General features: G+C 46.2%; 2 protein-coding genes across 3 annotated transcripts in view; one reads left to right on the forward strand and one right to left on the reverse strand.

Moving 5' to 3' along the window:
* Positions 1-15,301, forward strand: part of LYPD3 (LY6/PLAUR domain containing 3) — a 50,643-nt gene extending 35,342 nt beyond the window's left edge. For both annotated transcript variants that reach the window (XR_003306919.2, XR_003306920.2), the window contains 2 exons: positions 6,905-6,948; positions 15,274-15,301. The gene's annotated coding sequence lies outside the window, so the exon portion shown is untranslated. The remainder of the gene's footprint in view (positions 1-6,904; positions 6,949-15,273) is intronic.
* A 1,450-nt stretch (positions 15,302-16,751) lies between these two features.
* TEX101 (testis expressed 101) lies at positions 16,752-19,247 on the reverse strand. Its single transcript, XM_023190569.2, is given in 6 exon segments — positions 16,752-16,805; positions 16,807-16,982; positions 17,144-17,272; positions 18,576-18,758; positions 18,889-19,032; positions 19,148-19,247. Coding segments are annotated over 6 exon segments (750 nt in total). The 5' UTR covers positions 19,212-19,247.
* Between the last annotated feature and the right edge of the window lie 7,428 nt (positions 19,248-26,675).

Below are 26,675 nucleotides of genomic sequence, written 5' to 3' on the forward strand. Positions count from 1 at the left end.
GACACCCGCCACCATGCCCAGCTAGTTTTTGTATTTTTAGTAGAGATGAGTTTTTGCTGTGTTGGCCAGGCTGGTCTGGAACTCCTGACCTCATGATCTGCCCACCTCAGCCTCCCAAAGTGTTGGGATTACAGGCGTGAGCCACCGCAGCTGGCCAATTATTTTATTTTTTATAGAGATGAGGTCTCACTTTGTTGCTCAGGCTGGTTTTGAACTCCTGAGCTCAAGCAGTTCTCTACCTTGGCCTTCCAAAGTGCTAGGATTATAGGCATTGAGTCACTGTGCCTGGCTTTATGAGATTTATCCATGTTGTTATATGGCATTCATTCTCATTGATGTATAGCATTCCACTGTGATTTATTTATTCATTCTAACTGTTGAGGGCATTTGGGTTGCTGCCGATCTCTGGCAATTACAAACAGTGCTGCTAGGAACATTCCTGTACAGGTCATTTAGAGAACATATGTATGCATTTCTGCTGGGTATGTAGGCCAGGACCTGAAGGGCAAGGTCATAAGGTATGCATATGTTTATGCTAAATGCTGACAGTTTTTCACAATGGTTGTATATATTTACTGAATTTTGAACCGTGAGATTGTATTTCTCTTTCTATTTTTTTTGTAGAGATGGGGTCTCGTTATGTTGCCCAAGCTGGTCTTGAACTCCTGGACTCAAGTGAGTCTCTCACCTCGACCTCCCAAAGTGCTGGGATTACAGGGGTGAGCCACCTCGCCCAGCCAGCAGTGACATTTCTGAATAGGCGAGGTCATGTGCCGCTGGGTTTTCCAGAGGACCTGGCTGTAGAGAGCTGAGGTGGGGAGAGAGCCCCCTTGTGGCTGGAGAGGGAATGCGAGCACCTGGGGCCCTGTTTCCCCGACCCCAATATATTCTCCACCAGGCTGGTCCTGCATTCTGATCCTCTGTGTATCTTGAAAGTACTGATACACTAGTTGTTTATTTTATTCTGTTTTATTTCAAACTTTAAAATTTTAACCTTTAAAATGGAAATAACTTACAGCACAAAAATTGAAGTATGAAGCTCAATGAATTTATGTACATATCTTTGTAACCACCACCTAGATCAGGATATAGAGCATTCCCGTCATATTAGAAAGTTCCCTTGTGCATTCTCCCACTCAATAGCATGCAGAGGTAACCACTTTCTCATTTCTGTCACCACAAGTTAGGTTTGCCTTTTCCTAATGCTTATATAAAATGCATATACAATTATGTCTAGCTTCTTTCTTTTCTTTTGGTGTCTGGCTTTCTTTTCTTTTCTTTCTTTTTCTTTTCTCTTTTTGATGGAGCCTTACTCTGTCACCCAGGCTGGAGTGCAGTGGTGCAATCTTGGCTCACTGCAACCTCCGCCTCCTGGGTTCAAGCAATTCTCCTGCCTCAGTCTTCCAAGTAGCTGGGACTACAGGAGCACACCACCATGCCCAGCTGTTTTATTTATTTATTTATTTATTTTTGTATTTTTAGTAGAGAGGGAGTTTCACCATATTGGACAGGCTGGTCTTGAACTTCTGACCTCTGGTGATCCACCTACCTTGGCCTCCCAAAGTGCTGGAATTACAGACATGAGCCACCATGCCCCGCCTAGCTTCTTTTCTTTTTGTTTCGTTTCTTTTCATTTTTTATTTTTTTGAGGCGGAGTTTCACCCTGTCACCCAGGTTGGAGTGCAGTGGCGCAATCTCAGCTCAATGTATCCTCTGCTTCCTGGGTTCAAGTGATTCTCCTGCCTCAGCCTCCCGAATAACTGGGACTACAGGCATGGGCCACCATGCCCGGCAAATTTTTTTTTCTTTTTTTTTTCAGATGGAGTCTCACTCTGTCGCCAAGCTGGAGTGCAGGAGCGCTATCTCGGCTCACTGCAACCTCCGCCTCCCGGGTTCATGAGATTCTCCTGCTTTACCCTCCTGAGTAGCTGGGACTATAGGCACGTGCTGCCACACCCAGCTAATTTTTGTATTTTTAGTAGAGATGGGGTTTCACTGTGTTGGCCAGGGTGGGCTTGATCTCCTGACCTCGTTATCCGCCCGCCTCAGCCTCCCAAAGTGCTGGGACTACAGGTGTGAGCCACTGCGCCCAGCCCTGTCCTGCTAATTTTTGCATTTTAGTAGAGACGGGTTTCACCATGTTGGCCAGGGTGGTTTCGAACTCCTGACCTCAAGTAATCCACCCACCTTGGCCTCCCAAAGTGCTGGGATAACAGGCATGAGCCACTGCGTCTGGCGGTGTCTAGCTTCTTCTTCTTTTTTTTTTTCTTTTGAGAGGGAGTTTTGCTCTTGTTGCCCAGGCTGGAGTGCAATGGCGTGATCGCAGCTCACTGCAAACTCCACCTCCTGGTTTCAAGGGATTTTCCTGCCTCAGGCTCTCAAGTAACTGGGATTACAAGCATGCGCCACCATGCCTGGCTAAATTTTGTATTTTTAGTAGAGACTGGGTTTCTCCATGTTGGTCAGGCTGGTCTCGAACTCCCGACCTCAGGTGATCCGTCCGCCTTGGCCTCCCAAAGTGCTGGGATTACAGGCTTAAGCCACTGCGCCCGGCCACGTTTTTTTTTTTTTTTCTTTTTTTTTGAGACGGAGTCTCGCTCTGTTGCCCAGACTAGAGTGCAGTGGCCGGATCTCGGCTCACTGCAAGCTCCGCCTCCTGGGTTCACGCCATTCTCCTGCCTCAGCCTCCCGAGTAGCTGGGACTACAGGCGCCCGCCACCTCGCCCGGCTAGTTTTTTGTATTTTTTAGTAGAGATGGGGTTTCACTGTGTTAGCCAGGATGGTCTTGATCTCCTGACCTCGTGATCCGCCCGTCTCGGCCTCCCAAAGTGCTGGGATTACAGGCTTGAGCCACCGCGCCCGGCCCCGGCCACGTTTTTATTTATTTTTTTTGAGATGGAGTCTTGCTCTGTCACCCAGGCGGGAGTGCAGTGGCAAGCTCTCAGTTCACTGCAGCCTCTGCCTCCTGAGCAGTGTCTAGCTTCTTTCACTCAACATTATGTCATGATATTTGACCATGCTGTTGCATGTTGGTGAATGTTATTTTTTAAAATTGCTGTGTAGCATTGCATTTTATGACTCTACCACGTTTATTTATTAAAGTGTATTGTTGATGGACATTTGGGCTGTTTCTGATTTTCGGCTACTATGAATAGAGTTGCTAGAAGCAATCTTGTACATGGACATGCAATCAGTTTTCTTGAGTATATTCCCAGATGTGGAATTGCTGGGCCATACGATATACATATGTTTAGCCTTAGTAGGTACCATGAAACATTTTTTCCATTTTCATTCCATGATGTAGTTTTTGTTTGTTTGTTTGTTTTGTTTTTTGAGATAAGGTCTCATTCTGTTGCCCAGGCTGGAGTGCAGTGGTGTGATCTTGACTCACTGCAACCTCTGCCTCCTGAGCTGAAGCAATTCTCATGCCTCAGCCTCCTGAGTAGCTGGGATTATGGGTACCTGCCATTATGCAAAGCTAAGTTTTGTATTTTTAGGAGAGATGGGATTTTTGCCATGTTGCCTAGGCTGGTCTCAAACTCCTGAGCTCAGGTGATCCACCTGCCTTGGCCTTTCAAAGTCCTGGGATTACAGGCGTGAGTCACCTTGCCCGGCCATTTTTGGTCTTCTAAAGAAAGTCATTTGCCTATAATTGCAGCTACACAGGAGGCTGAGGCAGGAGAATCACTTGGAGACAGAGGTTGCAGCAAGCCAAGATTGTGCCTCTGCACTCCAGGCTGGGTGACAGAATGAAGACTCTGAAAGGAAAAAAAAAAAAAAAGGTCGTTTGTCTTGAGACATGCCCAGAAAATGAAACACTGCATTTAAAGTTTGTTTTGAACAAAGTTTCTATTTCCTTCTCTTGTTTATAAAGTTGCCAGGCAACGTACTGTTGTCTTAGTTCGCATTTCCTGGATTTCCAGGGATGGAAATTGCAGGTCTTTTCCAGTCTTCTAGCACACTAGATCATTTACAGGTAATGCCTTTGTCTAAAGGTCATTGTCCACTGGGGGGCACTGCCCCACAGGCACCCTTCACAGAATTCTGCTGTACATCTTTCACAGAGAACTGCTGGCTGATGAGGGTGTCAGCGGCTGTGCACTGCTGTATCAGGGCCTCATCTCTCTTCCCTTAGGATAACTTTTCTTTTTATTTAATTAATTTTTATTTATTTATTTATTTATTTATTTATTTATTTTGTTTTGAGACAGAGTCTCGCTCTGTCACCCAGGCTGGAGTGCAGTGGCACGATCTCGGCTCACTGCAATCTCTGCCTCCTGGGTTCAAGCCATTCTCCTGCCTCAGCCTCCCAAGTAGCTGGGATTACAGGCGCCTGCCACAATGCCTGGCTAATTTTTAAAAATGTATTTTTAGTAGAGACGGGGTTTCTCCATGTTGCCCAGGCTGGTCTCAAACTCCTGATCTCAAGTGATCCTCATGCCTCAGCCTCCCAAAGTGCTGGGATTACAGGAGTGAGCCACCGCGCCCAGCCGTGGGCTTTGGTTCTTACTCTGAGTGAGGTGGAAAGTCACCGTAGGGTTTTGATAGAGAGAGAATTTACTTTATTTTTCATTTCTTCATTTCTTTATTATTTTGTTTTTGAGACAGGGTCTTGCTGTGTTGCCCAGGCTGGAGTGTGCAATCGTAGCTCGGTGCAGTCTTGAACTCCTGGGTTCAGGCGATTCTTCTGCCTCAGCCACCTGAGGCCGGGACTTCTAGCTGGGACTACAAGTGTGCACCACCATGCCTGGCTAAGACAGAGGGTTTAGGCTTACTTTAAAAAAGAATCACTGTGGCTGCTGTGTCGAGAACAGAATGGGATTGTGGGAAGGGAAAGGTCGAAGCATAGAGACTCTTGGCTGTTGCAATAATCCAGATGGGAAATGGTGGCAACTTGGACTGGAGAAGAAGCAGTGGAGGTTATGAGACATGGTCAGATTCTAGAGGTATTTTGAAGGCAGAGTCAACAGGATATGCTAAAAGATTGGATATGGGATAGGAGAGGGAGATGAAGAATAACTCCAATGTTGTGGTCTGAGTAGCACACATAAAACTCTTATTCTGGACGTTTCAGAAATATATCTAAGTACACAAAAATCTTTTTTTTTTTTTGAGAAGGAGTTTCACTCTCATTGCCCAGGCTGGAGTGTAGTGGTGCGATCTCGACTCACTGCAACCTCTGCCTCCTGGGCCCAAGTGAGTCTCCTGCCTCAGCCTCTGGAGTAGCTGGGATTACAGGCGCCTGCCATCAGGCCTGGTTAATTTTTTTGTATTTTTAAAATTAGAGATGGGGTTTCACCATGTAGGTCAGACTTGTCTCAAACTCCGGACCTCAGGTGATCCACCCACCTCTGCCTCGCAAAGTGCTGGGATTACAGGCATGAGCCACCACATCCGGCCAGACAAAAGTCTTATAGTGAACCCCATGTAGCTGTCAACCAGCTTCAATAATGATTGCCTCGAAATGATGACCATTTTCATTTCATCTATGCCTCTCCCTACTCTCTATTCCATATTGTATTGAAATAAATTTGGGACATTATTTCATTTTATTTGTAAATCCTTCTGTGTGTGTGTGTGTGTGTGTGTGTGTGTGTGTGTGTGTGTATATATATATATATATACACATATATTCTTTTTTTTTTTTTTTTTTTGAGACGGAATCTCACTCTGTTGCCCAAGCTGGAGTGCAATGGTGCCATGTCGGCTCACTGCAACTTCCGCCTCTCAGGTTCAAGTGATTCTCCTTCCTCAGCCTTCTGAGTAGCTGGGATTACAGGCTCCTACCACCACGCCTGGCTAATTTTTGTATTGTTAGTAGAGACAGGGTTTCACAATGTTGGTCAGGCTGGTCTCGAACTCCTGACCTCAAGTGATTTGCCTGCCTTGGCCCCCCAAAATGCTGGGATTACAGATGTGAGCCGCCATGCCCAGCCATTCTGTGTGTGTGTATATATATATTACCGTATATATATATTTTATATATATATATATATATAGTTTTAAAAATATGAGCCTTCCCCGACCTTTTTTATTTGAGACGGAGCCTTGCTCTGTTCCCCAGGCTGGAGTGCAATGGTGCGATCTCAGCTCACTGCAACCTCTGCCTCCCGGATTCAAGCAATTCTACTGCCTCAGCTTCCTGAGTAGCTGTGATTTTAGGCACGCGTCACCATGCCTGGCTAATTTTTGTATTTTTAGTGGAGATGGGGTTTCGCCATGTTGGCCAGGCAGCTGTTGAACTCCTGACCTCAAGTGATCCACCTGCCTAGGCCTCCCGAAGTGCTGGGATTATAGGCATGAGCCACTGCATCCAGCTGAGCCTCCCCCTTTTAAAAAATAAATATGCCACATTCTGTGAAGATAAAGTTGCAAGAAAATAAAATAAAATAAAATAAACGTGTCACAAAATCATCATATTAATGGTTGACTTTCTTGCAAAGACCACCAGAGAAACCCACTGATCACACAAAGTAGAGTTTATGAGGCCAGTTGCAGCAAAGGAGAACAAAGTTCAGTGGTGTCTCAACAGTGTCACAAAGGGGAAAATGATGTAAGGGTATTTGATGTAATTCTTTAAAGCAAGGAACTGACTAAAATTGGGTAAAGGGCTGAGTGTGGTGGCTCATGCCTGGGCGACAGACTCCATCTCAGATAAGATAAGATAAAATAAAATTCTATGACACAATAGTTTAGAATTGGTGAACACAACAGAATGGAGGTCTTGAGACAAGTCTTGAGAAGCAAATTAACGTCTGATAAGTGAGATTTTTGCCCAGGTGAGCCATGTGTTGAGAGGAGAGCTATTTGCCCAGGTGAGCAAATTGTTTGCCTAGATAAATTGTTGTGTTTTTTTTTTTTGGTTTTTCCTGAAGCAAACAATGAGTTCTTTATTGTTTTATAGTCTCATCCTTCCAGGCAAGACTTTTTTGAAAGTCAAACAAACAGGTAAGTCATGTTGAAATACATGATCTCAGTTCTCATATCTAATAGAATTTAAGATACCTACCTCATTAAATAATCAATGAATGCATTTTCTTAGCTGTCTCATAAAAGTATTATTTTATATCTGATTATTCAAGCCAGGATCCAAGCGAGGTCTACAAATTTCATTTGATTTTGTGTTTTTAAGTCCCTTGTAAACTATAGCTTCCCTTACTTTTTTTTCTTTTTCTCTCAAATTTATGTTTTGACAAAATTAGGTCATTGTCTTGCAGTTTCCACAATCTGGATTTTGCTAGTTCCAGTCTCATAGGCATTTAATATGCTGTTTCCTCCTCAAAGTTCCTTTCAATTTGGTAGTTAGAACTGATGCAGGCTGAGTGCAGTGGCTCACGCCTATAATCCCAGAAATTTGGGAGGCCAAGGTGGGAGGATCGTTTAAGCCCAGGAGTTTGAGCACAGCCTGAGTAACATGGTGAGACTCTGTTTCTACAAAATTAAAAAAAAAAAAAAATTAACCAGGTCTGGTGGTGTGTGCCCGGAGGCCCAGCTACCCAGGGAACCTGAGATGGGAGGATTGCCTGAGCCCAAGAAGTAGAGGCTACAGTGAGCTGTGTTTGTGCCACTGCACTCCAGCCTGGGTGACAGAGCAAGACCTTGTCTCAAAACAAAACAAAACAAAACAAAAACAAACAACAACAAAACTGATGCAGGATGGCAGGCCCCCAAATTGACGCTTAGGCTGGGAGGGTTCTTGGCTTTGACCAGGAAAGAATTCAAGGGCAAGCCCCGGGTATTAGGCAATAATCTTTTATTGAATGGTACTGCTCCTTGCTGAGCAGGGATAACTCATTGGCAGTGCGCCCAGAGTTGGCAACCTGTGAACCCTTGGCAACTACATTTATACTCTCTTATAGCCACTTCAATTATATGCAAATTAGGGAGTGGATTAATGCAAATTAAGGAGTGAGTTATTTAACAAGTTTCCAGGAAAAGGGCAGCCACTTCCAGATCATTGCCATGGAAATGCGTGGTAACTTCTGGGTCATTGCCATGGCGTTTATAAACTGTCATGGTGCTGGTGGGAGTGTCTTGAGCTCATGAGCATTGAGGGCAGCTAGGGTCACTTTTGCTGTCACCTGCTGATTTTGTCCAGTTTCTTCACATTATCCTGTCTGGACTAGATCCTGTTTTAGTCAGCAGGGTTGTGACCAGAAAACAAGTCTTGTCAATCTCAACTACTGATCTAAACTAGTCCGCTTTTAAAAATGTAGCAAACAGCAATTTAGTGGGTCTCCCACTGCCAATTTTGTCTTCCTTCAGCCTATTCTCAACAGCAGCTAGAGGGATCCTTGGACAAGAGAAGTCAAAACATGGTATCACGCCCTAACATAAACTAACTTTTTCTTTTTTCTTTTCTTTTCCTTTTGTCTTCTCTTCTCTTTCTTTTCCCCTCCCTCCCTCCCTACTGCCCCTCCCTCCCTTCCTTCCTTCTTTCCTTCCTTCCTCCCTTCCTCTCTCTTTTCCTTCCTTCTTTCCTTCCTTCCTTCCTCCCTTCCTTCTCTCTCTCTCTCTCTCCCCCCCCTTAATCTCTCTGTTTTTCTTTATTTTTTAAACAGGGTCTCACCCAGGCAGAGTGCAGTGGTGTGATCAAAGCTTACTGCAGCCTCAACCTCCCAGGCTTGAGTGGTCCTCCTGCCTCAGCCTCCTGAGTAGCTGAGACCACAGGAGCATGCCACCATGCCTGGCTAATTTTTAAAAATTTTTTGTAGAAATGGGGATCCTGCTATGTTGCCTAGGCTGGTCTCAAACTCCTGGACACAAGCTATCCTCCCACTTTGGCCTCCCAGAGTGCTGGGATTACAGGCATGAGCCACCACACCTAGCCTGACCTACACTCTCTAAGAACTTCCAAATTCACCTGGCGTAAAAGCCAGAGTCAGTGCAGTTGCCTGTGAACTCTCTGAGATCTGTTTTCCCAGTTACCTCTGACCACATCTCCTAAGAGGCTCTTCCTCATTTCCTCTGCTCCAGTCACCCTGGCCTAGTTGCTGTTTCTTGGGATCTCATGCAGGTACCCACCCATAATATATGCATTCCAGTTTTTCTATATCCCTGCCAACACCTATATACTAGAAACTACACAACAACGCTGAAAGAAATTTCACACTGTGAAATAATACTGTGTCTTCTTCCCCATTCACACCGTATATCTTTCCATTTATTTCAGCACTGTTGTGAAATAAATGAAAACATATACGGTATGAATGGGGAAGAAGACACAGTATTATTAATGTTACTGGAAAAAGGGGTCTTGATCCAGACTCCAAGAGAGAATTTTTGGATCTCATGCAAGAAAGAATTCGAGGTGAGTCACAGCGTACAGTGGAAAGAGAGAGTTTATTGAAAGCTCATCAGTTACAGGGTAGGGTGGCCTCAGAAAGCAAGAGAAAGAATGCACTGCCTTTTTTTTTTTTTTTTAAACAGAGTTTCACTCCTGTTGCCCAGGATAGAGTGCAATGGCGCGATCTTCACTTACCGCAACCTCTGCCTTCCGGAGTCAAGTGATTCTCCTGCCTTAGCCTCTCAAGTAGTTGGGATTACAGGCATGCGCCACCATGCCCAGCTAATTTTGTATTTTTAGTAGAGACCAGGTTTCTCCATGTTGGTCAGGCTGCGCTTGAACTCCTGACCCCTGGTGGCTTACCCGCCTCAGCCTCCCAAAGTGCTGGGATTACAGGTGTGAGCCACCACACCCGGCCGCACTGTCCTTTTTGTTTTTGAGATGGAGTCTCGCTCTGTTGCCCAGGCTGGAGTGCAGTGGCCCAATCTTGGCTACTGCAAGCTCCACCTCCCGGGTTCACACCATTCTCCTGCCTCAGCCTCCCATGTAGCTGGGACTACAGGTGCCCGCCACCGCACCTGGTTAATTTTTTATATTTTTAGTACAGACGGGGTTTCACTGTGTTAGCCAGGAGGGTCTCCATCTCCTGACCTCGTGATCCGCCCGCCTCGGCCTCCCAGAGAGCTGGGATTACAGGCCTGAGCCACCGTGTCTGGCCCGCACTGTCCTTTTTAAAAAGACTCTTCTTGTACAGGGGTCTTATCTATATAAAAGCTAAGTTAAGTTATGTCTATGTGTGGGTGGGCTGACAGCATGACAAAATTTATTATTTTGCTGATTTAAGGAAAGTTATCTGTCAGGTACGGTGGCTCATGCCTGTAATCCTAGCACTTTGGGAGGCCAAGGTGGGAGGATCGCTTGAGCCCAGGAGTTTGAGACCAGCCTGGGCAACATAGTGCGGTCCTGTCTCTACAGAAAATATAAAAATTAGCGAGGTGTGGTGGCTCTCGCCTGTAGTCCCAGCTGCTGGAGGGCGGGGGTGGGAGATGGGAGGATCGCTTGAGCCGTGGAGGTGGAAGTTGCAGTGAACTGAGATCATGCCACTGCACTCCAGCCTGGGTGACAGAGCGAGACCCCATCTCCAAAAGTAAAATAAAATAAAATAAAAATAAATAAATAAATAAAAGTTTTTCTTGGGTTTTTGGTGCATAAGTACATCAAAACTGACTCTATCTTGAAAGTGTGTATTGTTATGTGATATTGGGACGTCTGGACATTTCTTCTGTCACAGGAGTTTGTCCTTGCAGGCATTAATAAACTGCTTCTTTAGCTGTAAACATCTTATGACCATGGGTTGTGATTGGCAAGGAGTGTACCTTGTTAGTTTTACGATGGAGTTGATTTTAAAATGGTTTAGGCCAGGCGCGGTAGCTCACGCCTGTAATCCCAGCACTTTGGGAGGCCAAGGCGGGTGGATCACGAGGTCAGGAGATGGAGACCATCCTGGCTAACACGGTGAAACCCTGTCTCTATCAAAAATACAAGTGGCAGGTGCCTGTAGTCCCAGCTACTCAGGAGACTGAGGCAGGAGAATGGCATGAACCCGGGAGGCGGAGCTTGCAGGATCGTGCCACTGCACTCCAGCCTGGGCGACTGCGACTGAGCGCGGGAGACTCCGTCTCAAAAAAAAAAAAAAAAAAAGGTGTCACCCTGGCTCTCCTATGCTCCTGTTTTGCTAACATTAAGATGTCAATTCTCAAACAATCCCAATCAAAATCCTTGCAGGATTTTTGTAGTAATTGACAAGATCATTCTAAAATTCATTTGGAAATGCAAACGACTTAGAAAAGCAGTGACAACGACAATAACAAACAAACAAAAAAACAATAAAAAACTTGGCTAAACAAGAAGTTGGAAAACCAATGCTACCTGGTTTTAAGACATCATGAAGCAATAGTAACCAAGCTAGTGTGGTATTGGTGGGTGTAAAAATTGACTATAGGACAATGTTTGCCTTTGGTTGGGCAGTTTTTTTGTTTTTGTGTTTTTTTGGTGTGGGGGATGGGGTTACACTATGTTGCCTGGGCTGGAGTGCAGTGATGTGATCTTGGCTCACTGCAACCTCCACCTCATGGGTTCAAGTGATTCTTGTGCCTCAGTCTCCCAAGTAGCCAGGATTACAGGCGCCTGCCACCACACCAGGCTAATTTTTGTATTTTTAGTAGAGATGGGATTTCACCATGTTGGCCAGGTTGCCTCCAGCCTCCCAAAGTGCTGGGATTACAGGTATGAGCCACCATGCCTGGCCCAAATTTTTTTAGATATAATACTAAAAGCATACTTCATAAAGTTGATAAATTGGACTTTGTTAAATTAAAAACCCACGCTCTGCCGGATGCGGTGGCTCACGCCTATAATCCCAGCATTTTGAAGGCCAAGGCGGGCAGATTGCCTGAGCTCGAGAGTTCAAGACCAGCCGGGACAACACAGTGAAACCCCATCTCTACTAAAATGCAAAAAATTAGCTGGGTGTGGTGGCATGCACCTGTAGTCCCAGCTACTCGGGAGGTGGAGGGAGGAGAATTGCTTGAACCCGGGAGGTGGGGGTTGCAGTGAGCTGAGATCGTGCCACTGCACTTCAGCCTGGGTGACAGAGCTAGACTCGGTCTCAAAAAAACAAAAACAAAAACAAAAGCAAATAAAAAAACCCAAAAAGCCCATGCTCTGTGAAAGAGACTAAGAGAAGGAAAGGACAAGGCAGAGTAGAAGAAAATATTTTAAAATGATATACATAATAAGGAATTTGCATTTGTAATATATGAAACATACTCAAAACTCAATAATAAAATAAACATCACAATAAAAAAAAAGCCACCCATTTGAAGATGCATTTTATATCACTTAGATCTGTGCTGTACAATATAGTAGCCAGTATATCATATAGTAGCCACATGTGAATACTGAATGCTTGAAATGTAACAAGTCCAAATTAAGAAGTATCATGATTGTGAAATACACACCACATTTTGAAGACTTAGTATAAAAAAGAATGTAAGATATCTCATTAAAATTTTGTATTGATTACATGTTTAATGGTAATATTTTGGATACACAATTCAGTTAAATAAAATACATCTCTATTGCTATAATTTTGCCATTTCAAGAATATTATATACATGGATTCATATAGTATATATATGACCTTCGAGATGGACTTTTTTCCACTCAGCATAATGCCATTGAGATCCATCCAAGTTTCTGTGTGTAGAAATAGTTTGTTTCTTTCTATTGTGGAGTTTAACATTCACCTACTGTAAGACATTTTGGTTGTTCTCATTTTGGGCTAATTACAAATAAAGCTGCTAAGAACAAGCACGTACATGATTTTGTGTGGACTTAAATTTCCATTTCTTGTGGATAAAGGCTCAGCAGTATGACTGCTGGGTAGATGGTAAGTATGTGTTTAGTTTTTAAATAAATGGCCAAACTATTTTCCAGAGTGGGTGTACCATTTCACATTCTTACAGCAATATATGAGAGATCTAGCTTCTCTATTCCTCTCCAGAATTTGGCATTGTCACTCTTTCCTTTTCTTTCTCCTTCCCTCTCCTCTCCTCTCCTCTCCCTCTTCCTCTCCCTTTCCCTCCCTCTCTCTCTCTTTCTCTCTCTCTTTCTCTCTTTTCTTTTCTTTTCTTCCTTTCTTTCTCTCTCTCTCTTTTTGAGACAGGGTCATGCTCTATCATCTAGGGAGGAGGAGTGCAGTGGCGTAACCTCAGCAAACTGTCCACCTCCCTGGGTCAAGCCATCCTCTTGTCTCAGCCTCCCAAATAGCTGTGACTACATACAGGCACGCGCTACCATGCCCAGTTGATTTTTGTATTTTTTGTAGAGACAGGGTTTCACTATGTTGCCCAGGCTGGTCTCAAACTCCTGAGCTCAAGTAATCTACTCACTTTGGCCTCCCACAGGGCTGGGACTATAAGTGTGGGCCACTGCACCTGGCCCTCAGTTAAAATTTGATTTTCATGTGCTTCCTCTCCCTCTTTAGGGAGATTTAGCAAACTGACATGCTGGGGACTGGCTACCTAAGGACAACGATAAGAAATTAGCTAGAGTAGTGCTTAAACTGCAAAAGAGTGGTATAAATCAAAGAAAATGATTGAGGTGAGTCTTAATTATTTTAGTTTCTTTTGCTAAGGTTTAGGACAAGTCCAGGAAAAAGCAAAACAAAACCACAGGAACATCTGTGATCTGTGCTTTTTCCAAAGAGGGTTTGGGGACTTCAATTTGTTTTTTTTTTTTGAGACAGTTTCACTTTTGTTGCCCAGGCTGGAGCACAGTGGCATGATCTCGGCTCACTGCAACCTCTGCTTCTCGGGTTCAAGCAGTTCTCCTGCCTCAGCCTACTGAGTAGCTGGGGTTACAGGCGTTCGCCACCATGCCCAGCAAATTTTTTACATTTTTAGTAGAGACAGGGTTTCACCATGTTGGCCAGGCTGGTCTTGAGCTCCTGACCTCAGGTGATCCACCTGCCTTGGCCTCCCAAAGTGCTATGATTATGGGTGTGAGCCACCACACCCAGCCTGGGGACTTCAATATTTAAAGTGGGGAAAGGAGTGGGCAATAGGGGAAAGAGGAAAGAAAAAAAGGAGGAGAGTGAATAAAAAGGGAAAGTGGTTGCATTCTTTTGAGGCTTTGATCAGCTTTCACTGAATCCACATTTTACATGTGACAGGAGAGGGTAGAGGAATAGTCAACTATGCAATCATCTTGCCCTCTGTGAATTTCCTTTTTTTTTTTTTTTTTTAGACAGAGTTTTCTTTTGAGACGGAGTTTTGCTCTTGTCACCCAAGCTGGAGTGCAATGGCCTGATCTTGGCTCACTGCAATCTTCGCCTTCCGGGTCCAAGTGATTCTCCACCTCAGCCTCCCCAATAGCTGGGATTACAGGCATCTGCCACCACACCTGGCTAATTTTTGTATTTTTAGTAGAGATGGGGTTTTACCATGTTGGCCAGGCTGGTCTAAACTCCTGACCTAGTGATCTGCCCGCCTTGGGCTCCCAAAGTGTTGAGATTTCAGGGGTAAGCCACTGCGCCTGGCCAGATTTGCATTTTTAAATAAAATAAACTAAACATCTGGTGGAGGAAAGACTGAAACAGGCATTTGTCTCAGGTGAGCAGAGGGATGACTTCTGGTCCTGTCTTGTTCAGTACCTGTGAAGATAGCTGTTAATTACATTGTCAGGGTGAAACTCAACAGAAATGTTTTAGGGTAAAGATCTTGTGGCCAGATTGTGAGCAAGGCCTGCTGGGGGAGGTGTGTAGCCTTCTGTCTTTGCATCTATATATTTAGGAACAAAACAGGAGGCAGTTTGGTGTGACTCCATTCCCAAGCCTGACTTTTCCCTTTAGCATAGTGAGTTTGGTGTCCCAAGATTTTTTTTTTTTTTTTTTTCCTTTCTCAGTGGGTAGAACCAGAGAACTTTCTAGAAAGAACTTGGTTGGAATATATATATACTATGGCCAAACTCCTCAGTCTTTTGGGAGGGGAACAAGGGTTTGTAATAAATGTCTCTCTTTCCACCTCCGGTGCTGTTTACTGTGTGTCAGGTAAGTCTTAGTAAAGTTGTTTTTTTTTTTTTTTTTAAGAAGAAAATATGTCTCCCCTTTACCCTCCCCACCTTTTACTTTGCTCTGTACACCTCTGATATCATTTGAGTTTTTTTACAATAAGATAAGATAGAGTTTATATATTTTTGAGTAATAATAAGCATGAGCATTCTCCAAAAATCTCTGCCCCCCAAGTAGTCACAGGTCCCCATTCATCATACCATAATGAGTCCCTCCCTCTTCCCAAGTCCACTGAAGAGTCATTAAGTCAGCCCCAGGGAAGGGAAGGAATGATGTAGAGTGGGCAAAGGATGGACAGGACACAGAGAAATGGGGCCCACTGTAATGAGATAATCTGTCCTTTGTTTTGATACAGGATCTCACTCTGTCATCCAGTCTGAAGTGCAGAGACATGATCATGGCTCACTGTAGCCTCAACCTCCTGAACTCAAGTGCAGACAAAAAATAAAATGATAAACCACTCCCGCCCCCCAACCATCTGAATGGACCCCTCTTCTCAGCCAGAGCTTTCCAAAGTTAACCTGAAAAACTGGTTCAGGCCATGCTGTGGTAAGGGAGAGTCGGCCATGCCTCATTATACCCTCCTCCCTTTTGGATTTTGGGAAAAGCTGACCAGCATGAACGTCAACACAGACCTTAAGTCTGATAAACATTTACAATGTATTCTCTCTGAAGCCTGCGACTTGGCGGTTTCATTTGTGTGATAAAACTTTGGTTTCCACGATCCCTTATCATTGTAACCCAGACATTCCTTTCTATTGATTCCAGGTCTTTAGATAATAACTTTTTTAACCTATTGCCAATCAGAAAATTTTTGAATCTACCTATAACCTGGAAGTTTCCTCCACCTGGAGTTGTCCTGCCTTTCTGGACTGAAACAATGTACATCTTACATGTGTTTGATTGCCTCATGTCTTCCTAAATGGTATAAAACTAGGCTGTGCCCTGACCACCTTAGGCACATTTTCAGGGTCTCCTGAGCGCTGTGTCACACACCATGGTCACTCACATTTGGTTCAGAATAAATCTTTTCAAATATTTTACAGAGTTTGACTCTTTTTGTGGACATAAGTGATCATTCCACTTCAGCCTCCCAAGTAGCTGGGACTACAGGCAAGCGCCACCATGCCAGGCCAATTTTTGGATTATATTTTTTTGTAGAGATGTGTTCTCACTAGGTTGCCCAGGCCGGTCTCAAACTCCTGGGCTCATGCAATCCTCCCACCTCTGCCTCTCAAAGTGCTGGGATTACAGGTATGAGCCACTACCGCAGGCCCATAATTGGAGAATTTGGAGTCCGATTTTTCTCATTTGGCCATACCTCCTAGGGAAATTTTAGGACCCCAAAACAGCAGCCTTAAGATTGGGCTGGGAGTGCTCTGGAGAAGGCTAAAGCTAGTTACTGCTCCAGCTAGCAAGAGGAGTTAGCATATTAGAGTGAAAGGAAAATCAGACTTTACGTCAAAATACCTAACTTCTTGCCTTGGCTCTGGCCATAGCTAAATGTAAGAAACTCACTGAAGTTTTCCAGATCTCAGATTCTCTTTCTGGAGTATGTGTGGTTTGGAGGAGATGAATTTTAAAGGCTCTTTCAGCACTAAAATTCCATTTCTAGTGTTGAAACATACACAAATCACAGCAGAAATGTTTATTAGTAATGCCTACTGCATACAAAAATTACAGCAGAAATTGTATTAAAAATGTCAAATACATTCATAGTATCTCTCTATTCTCCCTCAAATTCCCACCTACTCCTCAACTTGTTGAAGCTCAATGGTAAGAAGGCTCCCAGTCAAAAAAGATGTCCTCAGACCCAGGCCCAGAGCTGCCTTCTTAGGAAAAGTGAATAATTGATGCCAGCAGCAATGGCAGCAGTAGCTGTAACCCCCCAAACAGGATTGAGAAGACAGGTGGCCCCATTTTCAGTCTTTCGAGGTTGAGTGAGAAGCTGACGTGGGCACACTTCCCTCACAAACATGGGTCCTACTGCTAAGACTCCAGACATCAACCTGCAGCCAATCGTGGCTGTACAGCCTTTGACCTCCACAGATGACTCAATGCCACCTATGGAACAAGGAAGGATGGGGAGAGACAGAGATGTTTTAGGACATCAGAGGAGAATCCAGTCCCCCCTCATCCCTGGAGAGCTCAGTGTCAGAATCTCTTGGGATCCACTCAAATGGTTTTCTAGCCTCTGAAACTATCAGATGTTCATTTCAGTTTACCTCCAGTGATCTCAAGTTTTCCTTGATAGCATCGAGTTGTACCATTGGGACAGGGAAGAGAAGGAGCATTGAAACAGGTCCCCAAAGCCACACAGGTTGGGCAATGGAGGGTTGTTGACATGGTGGAAGCTGGAGGGAAACGAGAGAGACAGTTAAGGGCAGGTCCTGCCTCCAGAGGTCTTGCTCCTTGCTGCCTTGTCTTCCCCAAGATTTTCCTGCAGATGCCACTCTAATCAAGGCCCATTACTGCAGCCTCCCCATCCTTCCCCAGCTGGTGCTCTCTGCTTTGAAATCTCCATCAATCTGACTTCCAAACTCTGTGGAGGTGTGAAGATACAGAGATGAAAAGGACATAGTTCCTGTCATCTAGCATCTCTGTCTAGGAGAAAGACATGTGAGTAATCAACTCAGTAGCTGCTGTGTTCAAGGTATAATGACAAAGGAATGGAGGAATATCCAACTACCTAAAAGAATTTGGTAAATATTTTCAAAGAGCTGATACCTGAGTTAACATGGAGGATGAAGAGGGGTTAGCTATGTGAAAATGGGGTGGGGAGGGGTAGTAAGGGACAGCAAGGGCAAAGGTCAGGTGGTGTGAGCTATCTGGGTGGATTCAGGGAATTGTGAGAAGTTGCAGGGCTGATACTCAGCTTGTAGGCCCAGCTATTTCTTTGAGCTGATTTTTTTTTTTTTTTTTTATGGCCAGCATCCATTTTGATTGGCCAGTGCCATCTACATTGTTAAGCATTTTGAGTATTAGCCCCAGAAACACACAGTAAATGAGAGAGGGAAGAGAGGGAAATGAAGCTGAAAAGACAGGCAGGGCCAAGTTACTATAGGCCTTGTTAATTGGGGAACTGGGCTATTCTCATGCAGCAATGGGAAACCAATACTTGTTAGACTGATAATACCACCCTGCTCAGAAACCTACACTGATGCTTATTGCTTTTTTCTTTTTTTAGATGGAGTCTTGCTGTCTATCCCAGGCTGAAGTGCAGTGGCGCACTATTGGCTCACTGCAACCTCTGCCTCCTGGGTTCAAGCAATTCTCCTGCCTCAGCCTCCCGAGTGGTTGGGATTACAGGTGTGTGCCACCAGGCCAAGCTAATTTTTGTATTTTTAATAGAGGCAGGGTTTCACCATGTTGGCCAGGCTGGTCTTGAATCCCTGACCTCAGGCAATCCACCTCACCCGGCCTGTCTTATTGCTTAATAAGCACAAAACTCAGTTTATACTCCAGCCTTCACTGGTGTCTGCTCTGAGCAGTGTTTAGATCCCAGTGAACAATTCAGAAAAATAAAATTACTTGAACTGTGAGGTATTTTGGGGTATGGGCCACTTAGGCTAAGCCAAGTCAGAATGCAAAGGGAGGCCATGCACACGCTCTTTATGGAGTTTCTCTTAGTACCTATCTCTCCCACTTCCAGGGTACCTGTGGTCTCACTGAACTCCCAAAACTGAGACAGGCTGTCTTTGTCATTACAGAAGGAATCCTCGCAGTAGTTACTGTAGGAGATCACAATCAGGCCGGGGTGTGGAGAGTGCTGGACAATTGTTATGGCCTCCTCCCCTTCTGGGATGCAGCCCTTCGTGGCCAAAATGGCTGTCTCAGTCCCTGTTATGTGACAGGAAGGAGGGGAAATGGATGGTGGCCCTCACGATCGGCCTGGACGAAGGGAACAAGCATTAACATGGACATAATCAACCTCTCTCCTACCCAGCCCAACTGCCCCATCTCATTTTACCTGCTTTAATCATTAGTATGGTTTCCTGGCAAAGTGCCCCTTTGTCGCAAGTCTCAACTTCCTCTGTGGTCCAGTTAAACATATTGGCTGGATCCGCTTCCACAGTCATGGACAGACCCTTTTGACAATACAGTTCTAGGCCTGCTGGGGAGAAAACAAGAAGAGGATAAGCACTACTCCATGGGCCAAGGCGGCTCCTTTTTCATCATCAGTCCACCTTCTGTGACACACTGCTCTCCCCTACGTCCCCTATACGCACAGGTCAGGAGGGAGGTTCCTAGGACCAGGAGGATCAGCAAATGCTGGATACCAGGGGTTCCCATGGCTTCTTCTGGAGAGGTCTGGGAGGAGCTGGTCTGGATCTGTGAATTTGATGGAGAGAAAGCAACTAACTTTTGAGTCAGAGCGCATGAGATCAAATCTAGGTCCTGGCAAGTACTGACTTCAGGGTGGGGTGTTTTAATCTGCATTTTTTTTTTTTTGAGATGGAGTGTTGCACTGTTGCCTAGGCTGAAGTGCAGTGGCGCAATCTCGACTCACTGCCTCTGCTCCCGGGTTCAAGCGATTCTCCAGCTTCAGCCTCCCGAGTAGCTGGGATTACAGGTGCCCACCACCACACCCGGTGAATTTTTTGTATTTTTAGTAGAGATAGCATTTCACCATGTTGGTCAGGCTGGTCTTGAACTCCTGACCTCAGGTGATCCGCCCGCCTCGGCCCCCCACAGTGCTGGGATTCCAGGCATGAGCCCCCGTGCCCGGCCCCACAGTGGGGTTTATGGTGTATATGACCACGACCTCTGAAGTCGTTCTGTCCCTAATCGGCTTGAGAGCTGGAGCGAGTTCACAGGTTTATCGTGCCCTAGTTTTTCATGGTTTTTATTCTCAGACCACCCAGTGCCCTCCAACTTTAGGATCAGGAGTGTGGCCCTGAAGGCTGCTTCTCCCTCAGTCTCAGGGGTCCCTTACATTCTCTCAGGGACCCAGAATCTCAGTCTCCAGCCCCAGCCCCATCAGAACCCGGGATTCTGACAGCCCAGCCCCGTCCTACATAGAGATTGAGGAGTTTGGGTTCCAACCACCTTTTCCCGTGGGACACGCCATTCTGGGCCCCTCCCCTCTCAGGCCCGGGAGCCCAGGCCCTCAACCCTCGTTCCCCTCAGAGCCAGGATCTGGGTCCCCAGCCTTCTCTTTCCTCAGAATCCAGGAATCTGAGTCCCTAGCCTTCTTTTTCTCTTTAAAGAAGCAAAATTTCCGCCGGCTTCCGGGCAGACGCCTCACAAGAATCTCACGACGTCAAAGTTGAGGCCCGGAACGCCTTCTCCCCGGGCTTGGCATTCTCCTAGGCCTCTCCAAGGCCGGGCCAGCCTGGCCACACGGCACTCGAAACCCCATTGGTGGACGCAAAAGCATCGGATAAGTTCATTGGATGAGCCTGGAGGAACACGGCACCTCATTGGCCATAGAGAAGTCAATTCCTGGCAATCGGAGGGTGCGCATGCTCAGAAGACGAGTGGCAGGCAAACCGGCAGGAAGAGCCAGCCTGTTTTTGCAGCCTCAGGCACGCAATGCCGGGTGGGCTGTGCATTGCCAGACGGCCTCGCCTAGCCCTTTTCTGTTTTTGCACTCAGCTGTCTCTGCTTCTCCAGCCACACTAGGAGGTAAGACCTTTGGCCCTCAATCACGGAACTTATCTCCCTACCCAAACGGCCTCTCATGTTCCCAGCCTGGCCCCTGCCTCCGCACCCACCTTAGTGGCCCTGGCTGCTGGGAGTCAGCTTGGCCTCTTCACTCCTCACTTGCAGTGGCCTCTGCGTAGGCCAGGCGTCTTCCTCTGATTCTATCGCACCAGCCTCCTCTGGTCTCCTGGAGGGCTGAATCCAGGAATGCCCCCTTCAGCGTCACTTTGGGCACCCCGAATGCTTGCATGAGCAGTCGCTGTGATGGCACAGGCTGCTGTCAGATCGAACCTATGTGTCTGTGTCAGGACCATGAAGAAAACATGTCACTTGGATTTGTTGCTCATGGCTGGCAGTTCACTTTCACATCTATGTAACCTTCCTTTCTCTTTTCTTTCCCCCCTCCTCTCCCCTCCCCTTTTTTCTTTTCTTTTTGATGGAGTTTTGCTCTTTTTGCCCAAGCGAGAGTGCAGTGGCGCAATCTCGGCTCCCTGCAACCTCCTCCTCCCGGGTTCAAGCGATTCTCCTACCACAGCCTCCCAGGTAGCTGGGATTACAGGCATGTATCACCACGCCTGGCTAATTTTTTGTATTATTATTATTTTTTTTTGGAGAGAGAGTCTCTCTCTATCCCCCAGGCTGGAGTGCAGTGACGTGATCTCGGCTCACTGCAACCTCCCTCTCCCAGGTGCAAGCAATTCTCATGCCTCAGCCTCCCCTGAGTAGCTGGGATTACAGGCACCTGCCACTACACCGGGCTAATTTTTTGATGGAGTCTCGCTCTGTCACCCAGGCTGGAGTGCAGTGGCGCAGTCTTGGCTCACTGCCTCTGCCTCCTGGGTTCATGCCATTCTCCTGCCTCAGCCTCCCGAGTGGCTGGGACTACAGGTGCCCGCCACCTCGCCCATCTAATTTTTTGTATTTTTAGTAGAGCTGGAGTTTCACCATATTAGCCAAGATGGTCTCGATCTCCTAAACTTGTGATCTGCCTGCCTCGGCCTCCCAAAGTGCTGGGATTACAGGTGTGAGCCACTGCACCTGGCCAATGCTTGGCCTTTTTAAAGGCTTACAACTTTAAGGGGTCCATGTGAAAGGGTCGTGATAAATTGAGCAAGCATGGGAAATGTGACTGGGGGCTACGTGCATCAGCTAACAGAACAGAAAGTTTTGCAATGCTTTTTCTTTTTTTTTTTTTTTGAGACAGAGTCTCACTCTGTCACCCAGGCTGGAGTGCAGTGGCACGATCTTGGTTCGTTGCAAGCTCCATCTCCCAGGTTCGTGCCATTCTCCTGCCTCAGCCTCCCGAGTAGCTGGGACTACAGGCGCCTGCCACCATGCCTGGCTAATTTTTTATATTTTTAGTAGAGACGGGGTTTCACCGTGTTAGCCAGGATGGTCTTGATCTCCTGACCTTGTGATCCACCCGCCTCGGCCTCCCAAAGTGCTGGGATTACAGGCGTGAGCCACCGTGCCCAGCCCTGCAATGCTTTTTCATACATAGTCTGGAATTTACAGATAACACAAGTAGTTTAGGTCAGGGCTTGATGTTATTATTATTACTTTTTTAAACTCTTGGGGCCGGGTGGTGGTGCCAAGATTGTCTATTTATCTTACTTCTGTTTCTTTCCATCTTTTTGTTTCTCACTTTCCTCCTGTCTTGTGAACTAGGCAAGGTGGAGGGAGGAGGGTAGCAGGAGTAGTAGTGATCTCCTTCCTTAAAGTAAGGCAACGCTTTGTGTACGTTCAGAATTGGTACCGATTCTGTAAGTTACAGTATCAGTGAGTATTTATTTTTAATAGAGAAAATGCCACAATAAGAAAGGGATTGGTAAAGCTCCAATCCCTTTGTTATCTTTGAATGATCACATGTCAAAGGATCTGGGAAGAATGTGTGGCAGTTTTCAGCCCCTGTCTGACCCTTGAGGGCTCATGCTTGGGAAAGTAATCACCTTGTTGAGTCACTCCAGATGACCTGGTCACAGAATCCCTCCATCTCACACTTAGAAGAGACCTTGGAAGCCTAAGCGCTCTCCATCTCTATTCTTCACCCCATTTCTGCTTCAGTAGCTCCAGGGACCTCCTCTTGCCCTGTGACATAGTTTGGATATTTGTCCCCCACCCAAATCTCACGTTGAAATGTAATTTCCAGTGTTGGAGGTGCGACCTGGTGGAAGGTGTTTGGGTCATGGGGGTGGATCCTTCATGACTTCGTGCTGTCCTTGCAGTGGTGAGTGAGTCCTTGCCAGATCTGGTTGTTGAAGTTTGTGACACCTCCCCTTCCTACTCTCTCTTGCTCCCCTTCTCTGGCCTGCATCCTTTCGCCATCAGTAAAAGCTCTCTGAGACCTCCCCAGAAGGAGATTCTGGCACCACGCTTCCTGTACAGCTGCAGAACCTTGAGCGAATTAAACCTCTTTTCTTATAAATTAGCTAGTCTTAGGTATTTCTTTATAGCTGTGTAAGAACACCCCAATACACAGCCCCTTGAGAAAGGCGGCTCTGCCTTTTTGGTGCAAGAGAGATCAACAGATCTTCCTTAGCCTGAGCCAATTCCTGTTCCTCCCCAAGCTTCGGTGTCCTCATCTAGAAAATGAGGAGGTTAGGCCGGGCGCAGTGGCTCAAGCCTGTAATCCCCGCACTGTGGGAGGCCAAGGTGGGTGGCTCAGGTGAGGTCAAAAATTAGCCGGGCCTGGTGGCACGTGCCTGTAATCCCAGCTACTTGGGAGGCTGAGGCAGGAGAATCTCTTGAACCTGGGAGACAGAGGTTGCAGTGAGCCAAGACTGTGCCATTGCACTCCAGCCTGGGCGACAGAGCGAGACCGCTTCTCAAAAAAGAAAAGAAAAGAAAAAAAAAAAGTGGTTAAGATGGTGAATTCTATGTTATATATATTTTACCATAATTTACAATAATTCAGATTCTTTTCATAAAAAAGCCGGAGAAGGCTTTGCAGGTCACAAAGAGCATAGCTGGCCGCTGGGGCTGGCATGGGGCTAGCACCTGGGTGCATAGGAAACACGGGTGAGACAGGCTCTTTGTGCCTGCACATATGTACGGATACACACGGATGCAAATTTCTGAGCCATGTAAATACAACACCTATTCAAAAAATTAAACAGAAAAAGGAAATGTAATGGAGCTGAAGGATGAGGGTAGGTGGGGCAGCTGCTCGGGAGGACTGTGGAGGCCATGTCATCAACCTTCGAGGCTCTCTTAGCAGCTGGAGCACATCCCAGCAACTTGGGAGCCCTGGAAAGAGGAGCAGGAGAGGGCCATGGTCAGAGGAGGACTGAAAAAGATCATCTCTGCCACAGAGAAGAAGCTGGCTCGGATGCTGGTGGCCCCCATGGAGACAGGGAGACCCGGGGAGATCACTGCATTCATCCAAGGAAGAATGGGTGGTGCTGCAAACTTAGGCAGAGGCCACGGGGTGCAGAAGACAGGACACAGCAGAGAGAGATGTAGGACATGGAAGGGACAGAAAGGAGTGACCACCAGACATGAAGGGGTAAGGAAAGTGGAAGCATGAGAACATCTGCTGGGCATCTGGCTGAGAGGTCGGGTGACCAGGGTACCGCTCCTTAAAGGAGAACCCAGGACAGGAGCAGATTCAGAGAAAACCACCCTGCTCACTCCAGCAAGAAGCAGAAAAGGGACTGGTTAAAGGACAGGGGAGGAAGGTCACCAAGCTCCAAGGGCCGTCATGAAGCCGGCTTGGAGGCCACAGGGCCCAGGGCAAGGATTAAACTACAGGCGCAGGACAGCTCCAGTCAAGATCTTCCGGCTACTACAGGAGGCAGAAACCACACCCTGCACTGCTGAGGCTGGCCCTGGAGTCCAGAAGCTTCTGCACCACTGTCCCCCATCCCCACTCAAAAAATAAAAACAAAAAACAAATTGGTACCATGCACCCTCTGCTTCCTGGCGCTGCTCGGGATCCTGAATCTTTCATGGGAGCGCCTGACGGGGAAAGCCTGGACCCGTGTTGGTGTCCCTCCTGTAAGGAGTGCTGGGAAAATGAACTTTCCGGCTTCCTCCTTTGGAAGGCAGAACATTCCCCACGTGTACTGGTGGCATTTAACAACTGCAGGGCAGCCAGAGAACATGCACTGTGTTCCACCAGGAGAGTTCCTGGCGGGATGTCCCGGTGCAGACGCCCGTCCCAAGGTGGGTATTTGAGCTGAGGAACTGAGAAGCCGGGTTCTGCCTAGAGTTAGAGATCCAAGAGGCATCAGCACATGGAAGGGAGGGAAGCCACGGTACCCTGAGGGTGGGAGATCAGATGAACCAGGAGAGGCAGGGCCTGGGAGGAACCCTGGGGAGCAGCCTCCGTTAAAGCCTGGGGGAAGCAGCTTCAGAGAAGGTGGAGTAACTTGGGTGTGGGGTGCTGGAAAAATATAATTAAGAAACAGATTTCTGTTCAGCCCAGAAACCTCCCTCACATCCGTAGAAGTAAAAGAAACGTGTCTTATGGTTGAGTAACCATTAAGCCAAAACGTGATGCAATCTGCTAAGAGATGACAAAGACAGGAAGAAATCCCACCTTTGTATCCAGCCAAGCAGGTGCAACCCGTTACACACATGGTCTCCAGATAGACGGTGACTAGTCCCCAGGTGAGAGGACTCGACGGCACCATTTGTCACACATAGTTCACCCTAAATTCACTCAGTAACTGCGTTGATTCTCTGTGTGGTTAATTGGTTTTATCCACAGGAAAAACAAACCTCTCTTATCTATGACAGGAGGTAATTTTGCAACTGGGAGTGAGATGCCCCCAGAACTGAGGTTCCTTCTTTCTCACAGAAACTGGGAGAGAGGGGTGCTTTCTGCCCGGATGCCTGCCTTTCAAAGAGAGAGCTCCCAGGGCCTTGAGGAGGACAGTTCTGGGTTGTGAGGCAGGCAAGATGCTTATGTATGCTTTAGAAAACTTTACATACATCTCCACGGGGCAGAGAAAGGATTTTCAATTACACCTCTTCTAAAAAAAAACAAAAGTTCTCAAAGTCCAGCCTAGGCAACATAGCAAGATCTTATCTCCACACACACAATAATAATAATAAATTTGCTGGGCATAGTGGGGTGTGTGTATAGTCCCAGCTACTCAGGAGGCTAAGGAGGGAGGATCGCTTGAGCCCAGGAGGTTAAGGCTGCAGTAATCTTGGATGGCACCACTGCACTCCAGTCCGGGTGACAGAAGGAGACTCTGTTAATGAATGAATGAATGAATAAATGAATGAATAGAAAATGCTGTGAGTGAAAAGAGGAGAGTCTCTTTATCTTTTTGCACCAGGCTAAACAAAATTTTTCTTTTTTCTTTTTTCTTTTTTTTTCTTTTTTATATTATACTTTAAGTTCTAGGGTACATGTGCACAGCGTGCAGGTTTGTTACATATGTATACTTGTGCCATGTTGGTGTGCTGCACCCATCAACTCATCAGCACCCATCAATTCATCATTTATATCAGGTATAACTCCCAGTGCAATCCCTCCCCCCTCCCCCCTCCCCATGATAGGCCCCAGTGTGTGATGTTCCCCTTCCCGAGTCCAAGTGATCTCATTGTTCAGTTTCCACCTATGAGTGAGAACATGTGGTGTTTGGTTTTCTGTTCTTGTGATAGTTTGCTAAGAATGATGGTTTCCAGCTGCATCCATGTCCCTACAAAGGACACAAACTCATCCTTTTTTATGGCTGCATAGTATTCCATGGTGTATATGTGCCGCATTTTCTTAATCCAGTCTGTCACAGATGGACATTTGGGTTGATTCCAAGTCTTTGCTATTGTGAATAGTGCCGCAATAAACATACGTGTGCATGTGTCTTTATAGCAGCATGATTTGTAATCCTTTGGGTATATACCCAGTAGTGGGATGGCTGGGTCATATGGTACATCTAGTTCTAGATCCTTGAGGAATTGCCATACTCTTTTCCATAATGGTTGAACTAGTTTACAATCCCACCAACAGTGTAAAAGTGTTCCTATTTCTCCACATCCTCTCCAACACCTATTGTTTCCTGACTTTTTAATGATTGCCATTCTAACTGGTGTGAGATGGTATCTCATTGTGGTTTTGATTTGCATTTCTCAAAAGAAGACATTCATACAGCCAACAGA

Source organism: Piliocolobus tephrosceles, chromosome 21 (assembly GCF_002776525.5).
Source record: "Piliocolobus tephrosceles isolate RC106 chromosome 21, ASM277652v3, whole genome shotgun sequence".
Classification (NCBI taxonomy): domain Eukaryota; kingdom Metazoa; phylum Chordata; class Mammalia; order Primates; family Cercopithecidae; genus Piliocolobus; species Piliocolobus tephrosceles.